The sequence below is a fragment of the Myotis brandtii genome, unplaced genomic scaffold, assembly GCF_000412655.1.
Source record: "Myotis brandtii unplaced genomic scaffold, ASM41265v1 scaffold112, whole genome shotgun sequence".
Taxonomy (NCBI): domain Eukaryota; kingdom Metazoa; phylum Chordata; class Mammalia; order Chiroptera; family Vespertilionidae; genus Myotis; species Myotis brandtii.
In genome coordinates, this window is record NW_005353838.1 from 3,245,970 (window position 1) to 3,253,562 (window position 7,593).

A 7,593-nucleotide genomic window follows, 5' to 3' on the forward strand; every position below is an offset into this window, starting at 1 on the left:
CTCTCCCTCTCCTTTCCTCTCTAAAATCAATAAAAATATTTTTAAAAAAAAATAAAATAAAGGGGAAAAGAAGAAAGAGCTACAGGTAAGACAAAATTAGCCATGAGTTGATAATTAACATAATAACGATGAGTACAAAGAGGTTCATTATATAATTCATCATGCTTTTGATTATGTTAAAAATCTTTCATAAGCTTTAAACAATAACTTCTAAAATAATAAAAGAGTTAAGTAACCTTCAGACAAAAATAGTTTGTAAACTTTCATTACTAAAGAAAAATATTCTGAGGGCCCCAGCATGGGGTTTAGACTAACATTAAAGTCCCGCCTCCTCTACCCTTGCTTCTTGACAATCTTCACAATCTCTAAAATGGAGATGGCCATCACATACGGCTTGTAGTTCTGATGTAAAAATTGCATAAGACAGTAATGGGTGCTTGGTGAGCAGCAATTCCCTTTCCCACTTCACACAAGAGCTCCAAGAGGGAAAACAAAATGAGTCAATCCTGCCCCCTATACTGGCACTTTCTAAAGACGTCTATCCAATCTAGGCCATTCATTTCCTTCCTGTTCGAATCTGGCTGTGGCCAGGAGATCAAAGCACTAACCAGGCAGTATGAAGATTCTTTTCTTAATTTCCTCTGATTGGTTAGATTTTTTTCACACTCCTCCATCACTAACACATAATAAATAAACAAAGTAGAGAGGAATAGAAAATAGTACCTCATTGTAAAACCCCTTACATGTGTGAGGTTCATTTTAGGGCCATGAACCCTGAAGGGTTCATAACTTGTATAATTCCAGAAACAATGAGCTATAAATCGGGTTCTCTTTCCTTAACAAATCCTCCTTTCACCAGTTACTTATGCTTTAAAAAAAAAAATACAAACAAAAACTTGATTAAAAACTCCTATGCAGATATTTTATAAAACTCACTTCCTTTCCTTCATTCCTTTCTCTAACAGCTGCCTGCACACTGTACCCTGCCAGCTTTTTGCCGGAAGTTCCATTGGCAAAGTCGTCAGGCAGTCGTACTGGACTTTAGACTTGGATGCAGATTATTCACATGGAATAAATCCAAACAATCTGTTTCGATGGCCTTTTCTTTTCCCTGAAGTAGCATTTCCTTCATTCCCAATGCACTTGCAATAAAGCACTCATTTTTATCCACTTGTAAATAAGGAATAAAGACACGGACTGTTGGCTGGTGGCACAGGCCTCTGGTTCTCTCTTAAACTTGCACAAGGTAGAACCTTCTCCTTCTGTGAAAAAGGTCCTTCATGAAGAATAATCACTAGACTTGGAACCAGAAGACGGGTTGAGCACTAGCTCTGCCACACATCATACTACCTTGAACAGGACACGCTACACTTCGCAGTTTTAGTTTCTTTATTCATAATAAAGTATAATAATACCTGCTGTGTTGTCTTCACTGAGAAACCTAATAATAACTGGAATTTATGTAATGTTATGAAGTTTACAAAATATAATATAGTCATGTGCCATATAATGACCTTTTGGTCAATGACAGACCGCATACAAGACAGGTCTCATGAGATTATGATGGAGCTGAAAAATGTCTATCGCCTACTGACATTGTAGCCATCCTAAAGTTACAGTGCAATGCATTACTCATGTGTTTGTGGTAATGCTGGTATAAACAAACCTACTGCACTGCCAGTAATAGAAAGGTATAGTATATACAATTATGGACAGTACATAATTCTTGATAATGATAATAAATTACTATGTTAATGGCTTATGTAGTTTCTGTACTATACTAGTACTCTGCTATCATTATCTTAGAGTGTACTCTTGGTACTTTAAAAAAATTTTTGCTGTAAGTAAAACAGTATGTTATGTTACGCAAACAGCTGCCTCACACACCTTGTGTCTCTTGATTGCATTATTTTCTTTTGTGCTTGAATTAATCTTGTGTTGTTTGTACAGCAACGTGCTGTACAGGATTGTAGCCTAAGAGCAATAAGCTATATCACACAGTCTAAATGTGTAGTAGGCTATACCCTATGGCAGCAGTTCTCAACCTGTGGGTCGCAACCCCTTTGCGGGTCGAACGAACCTTTCACAGGGGTCGCCTAAGACCATTGGAAAACACATATATAATTACATATTGTTTTTGTGATTGATCACTATGCTTTAATTATGTTCAATTTGTAACAATGAAAATACATCCTGCATATCAGATATTTACATTACAATTCATAACAGTAGCAAAATTACAGTTATGAAGTAGCAACAAAAATAATTTTATGGTTGGGGGTCACCACAAACATGAGGAACTGTATTAAAGGGTCACGGCATTAGGAAGGTTGAGAACCACTGCGGGTTTGTATAAATACATTCTATTATATTTACACAATGAAATCACCTAACAACACATTTCTCAGGACATATCCCCATCATTAAATGGCACATAACTTTATATGATTTACTGTTATTATTAACCAAAATATTTTCTTCACTTGCCTCAATAAAGGACCTATTGTTGGCTTAACAAAAAGTCCTTGACTCACGGACTTGCTCTTTCATGACATCCAGAAACACCCTATCATCTCTAAAATTACCATTGCAAGGTCTAAATTCCCTGCAAAATGTCTAACGTGAAGGGAGACCCAAACTAGGGGCAACATAATCTCTTTCAAAAGAGAACACTTAATTAGAAAATATACCCGAAGAGAACTGTGCCAGGAACTCAACTAAGAAATGGAGATACAAAAACAAATAGCATAGACTCTTCTCAAAGAAAAATAACATAAAAGGAACAAAACATTGGAGGAAAGGTATTGTTTTTTAAAATGTAGTGTGATATGATGTGTTCTGCAGCATGAATCTGGGCCTGTTTGGGTCCAGGCCTCTCCTTTTCATATATATAAGTATTTCTTCTATCAAAATTCTCAAACAATAGAGAAGAAGTCCCATGAAAATAGGCTAAAATTTATATCTTTAGATGGAGCCATGATAACTAAGAAGTTTATGGTCAAGGTTTCTAATGTACATAAAATTTGTCTACCGATGATTTGAATATTGACTTTATAATAACTCTTTGAAGTTTGAAACATAAATTTAAGAGCAAAAGAAAGGAAGTACCATAGTATGAGAAAAAAGAAATGGAAGCACATAGTAAACTTCTAAATTGCAATATACCAAAAAGAGAAATGTATAAAAAGTGTCAAGAGAAAATGTATAAAAAGAAAAAAAGTTCTGGATAAATTCATAAATGATAGACTTCTAAGAGCTTTTCAGACTGAGTTTGATGAAACATAGGACTGACACAGTAGAAAAATTCCTATATTCCTGTATTCTAACAATCCTATATAATAAAAGGCTAATATGCAAATAGAAGAAACGGCGGAACGACCAGTCTATGACACACACTGATCACCAGGGGGCAGACGCTCAACACCAGTCTCTATGACACGCACTGATCACCAGGGGCCTTCGCTCAATGCAGGAGCTGCCCCCTGGTGGTCAGTGCACTCCCACAGTGGAAGCGCCACTCAGCCAGAAGCCCTAAACCAAGTTCAGGGCTGGCGAGCGCAGCAGTGGTGGCGGGAGTCTTTCCCACCTCCGCGGCAGTGCTAAGGATGTCCTACTGCAGGGAGTGGGCCTAAGACGGCAGTCGTACATCCCCTGAGGGCTCCCGGACTGCGAGAGGGTGCAGGTCGGACTGAGGGACCCCCTGAGTGCACAAATGTCATGCACCAGGCCTCTAGTTCTATATAAACCTCAAGAGAGGCAGATTACTCTTTATTTGTTTGTAAGTAGTGCCTTATGCACCATGATTGCACTCTCTTATTTTGATTATTATAATATTTAAACATTATACACAGAATTCTGCGATTTATATGCCTGATCTTGTTGTGATCAGTTACAAACTGATATAGTATGCTATCATTCTAGGGAAAGCCAAATATAACACTTGTCCAAAAGCAATCTGGAAAAAAAAGAAAAAAAAGTCCATAAGAGCACAAAACTAATGATTAACGAGACATTTGACCTACAAATTTACCATAGTAATGTAATAAAAGTTATAATTGACCAAACTGGCCTTTGTACTCAATGTACTCAATGACCTTTCAGGATTATATGTTAATGTTGAAAGTTTCTTAATTTAAAAAATACAGAAAATTTATGTACTAAGGCAGGACACACTCAGAAGGTTTTCATAAAAATAGACTTCTATCAGAACATCACCTCTAATCCACAAAAGAATCTGCCAAGAGATTTCAATAACAAGAGGCATATTGTAGGCATTTCTGTCCATCAACAAATCTAACAAGTTGCTTAAAATGCCAAAGGGACAAATGTGAAACTAAATACAGTGCAAAGACTGAAAGGGACTCACGGCAGTCTTTCTCATCAGTTCCATCTGAGCAGTCTCTGACGTGGTCACACATGTATTCTTTTGGAATACATTCACCACTGGAGCATGTCATCTGATGGCTTGAGCATGTACTCCCAGCTGTGACGGGAAAAAAAATGTTACTTTATAATTACTGCCAAACGCAGACCAATCCACTGACATTTTCTAAAACAAAGGCAAATAGAGCATACATTGAACATAAAATTCACAGGGTCACAAGGTAATTCATGCACCCAGCTAACCCAAGGAAGGGAACTTACAATACAAAAGCAACGGTATTATTAACAGGATACTATCAAAATGTCCATAGAATCATATCAGCACTCAAGCATGTTAATGTAGATAGTTATTTTATCAACATGTATTGAGAATACAATATACTAGTAGGTTGATGAGCTGTATGATAAAGAAGATGAATAAAGTAAGCATTTTGGCCCAGCCAGTGTGGCTCAGTGGTTGAATGTTGACCCATGAACCAGGAGGTCATGGTTCAATTCCTGGTCAGGGCACATGCCCAGGTTTCCAGTTTGATCCCCAGCAGGGGACATACAGGAGGCAACCAATCTATGATTCTCTCTCATCACTGATGTTTCTATCTCTCTCTCCCTCTCCCTTCTTCTCTCTGAAGTCAATAAAAATATTTTTTTTAAAATCAAATTTTACAGTTATAGGTATTAATCAAAGATTGGTAAGGTTCCTCTCATTGAAATCCTGTTTAAACCAGAAGGAAATATGCCAAATGCTTAAAAGTAGATATTTCTGAAGGGTAGGAATATGGTGATTTTATTGAGTTTTCTCTATTACATAAGTTTTCTGTATTGCACATGTGTCAGGAGTTTTTGTCGTTTTTGTTTTTATTGTTGAAAGTATTACATATGCCCCCTTTTTCCCCCATTGACCTCTCCCACCCGTCCCCACCCTCTCTCCAAGCCTTCACCACCTATTGTCTGTGTCCATGGGTTATGCATATATGCATACAAGTTCATTGGTTGATCTCTTCCCACCTCTGAAGTCGATAAAAATATTTTTTAAAAAAAACAAATTTTACAGTTATAGGTATTAATCAAAGATTGGTAAGGTTCCTCTCATTGAAATCCTGTTTAAACCAGAAGGAAATATGCCAAATGCTTAAAAGTAGATATTTCTGAAGGGTAGGAATATGGTGATTTTATTGAGTTTTCTCTATTACATAATTTTTCTGTATTGCACATGTGTCAGGAGTTTTTTTTGTTTTTGTTTTTATTGTTGAAAGTATTACATATGTCCCCTTTTATCCCCCATTGACCTCTCCCACCCGTCCCCACCCTCTCTCCAAGCCTTCACCACCTATTGTCTGTGTCCATGGGTTATGCATATATGCATACAAGTTCATTGGTTGATCTCTTCCCACCTGCCCACCCTCCCCTGCCTTCCCTCTGGGGTTGGATAGTCTGTTCAATGCTTCTATGTCTCTGTAGCTATTTTTGTTTGTTAGTTTATGTTGTTCATTAGATTCCACATAGAACATGTGTCAGTTTTATAGAAAAGGAAAATAATTCAAGCTAGTTTACATTTTATCCTATGTTGATTAGGGTAGGTAAAAGCAGGACATTATTTTATCAAACTTGCCTTCAGATAAATCCATATATTAATACCTCAAGTATCATGTGAAAGCTATTCTGCAAGTATCAGGAAATATCATAAGATTTTTTAATTTCCACATAAAAAGAAAAGCATTCAGGGAATAATGTGATCTGCTAAAAATAATAATAATAATAATAATAATAATAATAATAAAAATTTTTAATTTCCTATTCTGTATTATTGAAAAGACACTTAAGTTCATCAAAATTTGGTTTTCAATAAAATCATATATCTGTTAAGGCATATGCCATCAATACATACCCCAAAAAAAGCTTTCTAAAAAATAAATGAACAATGACAGCTTTAGAGTGAGTACTTAAAAATTCAAACATATAAAGATTATCATGTGATAAATATTATGTAAAAAAATTTAACAAAAACTACTATCCTTAATCAATCATCTCTTGTTCCTTCTTTCTGTTTAATAAAATAGTTTCATTACAAATATGTCATGTAAGTCTCAAATAGCAAACAAAATTTTTCCAGTCAGCCTATTTCTGACACTTTGGCAGTATGATTTCATATCTTCTCCCAGTACCTTATATCTGTAGGTTAAATTTTACTTCTATTAATAAAGGTATAATAGATCAAATTTTCTAGAAGTCATTTAAATGTCTGAATTCTGCCCACAATTTCAAGTGAATAAGATTGAAAAGCTTAATATTTTCTGAGTGGTAGTATTTATTAAATTTCCATATAATTTATTTAAGTATATATTGCCAATTTCCACATAAGTAAAGAGCTTTTTTTTTTTTCCTGAAAAAGCAAGTGATGGGTAGTCTTTTCTTTTTCTTCTAAGAATAGTTTATTGATTATTTTAGAGGGAGAGGAAGGGAGAAGAGAGAAACATCAATGTGAGAGCAGAACATCAGTCAGTTGCCTCCTGCATGCCCCCTACTGGGAATGGAGCCCACAACCGAGGCATGTGCCTTGACCAGGAATTAAACCAGCAACCTTTAGGTGCACCTGATGATGCCCAACCAAGTGAGCCACACAAGCCAGGGCAGTGATGGGTAATCGAACAAAATATGAAAAAATGAAATCTAGTGCAACCCGGCTGGTGCAACTCAGTGGTTGAGCATCAACCTATGAAGCAGGAAGTCATGGTTTGATTCCCCTTCAGGGCACATGCCTGGGTTACAGGCTTGATTCCCAGGAGGCAGCCGATCAATGATTCTCTCTCTTCGTCAATGTTTCTAGCTCTCTCCTCTTTTCCCTTCCTTTCTCTGAAAACAATAAATATATATTAAAAATAGATATTCTTCAAAAAACTAAAAATATAACTCCCATTTGACCCAGTGATCCCACTTCTAGGAATATATCCCAAGAAACTAGAAAGACCAATTATAAAGGATATATGCACCCCATATGTTCATAGCAGCACATTCACCATAGCTAAGATTTGGAAACAGCCTAAGTGCCCATCAGTAGATGAGTGGATTAAAAAACTGTGGTACATCTACACAATGGAATACTACGCTGCGGTAAAAAAGAAGGAGTTGTTACCATTTGCAACAGCATGGATGGGAGAGCATTATGCTAAGTGAAATAAGCCAGTCAGAGAAAGATAAATACCACATGATCTC

The 7,593-nt window shown here is 36.3% G+C and overlaps 1 protein-coding gene across 1 annotated transcript in view; it reads right to left on the reverse strand.

Annotated features, from left to right (window-relative positions):
• The window catches only part of LRP2 (low density lipoprotein receptor-related protein 2), a 177,863-nt gene that overhangs the window by 149,288 nt on the left and 20,982 nt on the right, over positions 1 to 7,593 (reverse strand). The window contains exon 6 of the mRNA XM_005857721.2: positions 4,367 to 4,483. Coding sequence (XP_005857783.1) covers positions 4,367 to 4,483 — 117 coding nt within the window. The remainder of the gene's footprint in view (positions 1 to 4,366; positions 4,484 to 7,593) is intronic.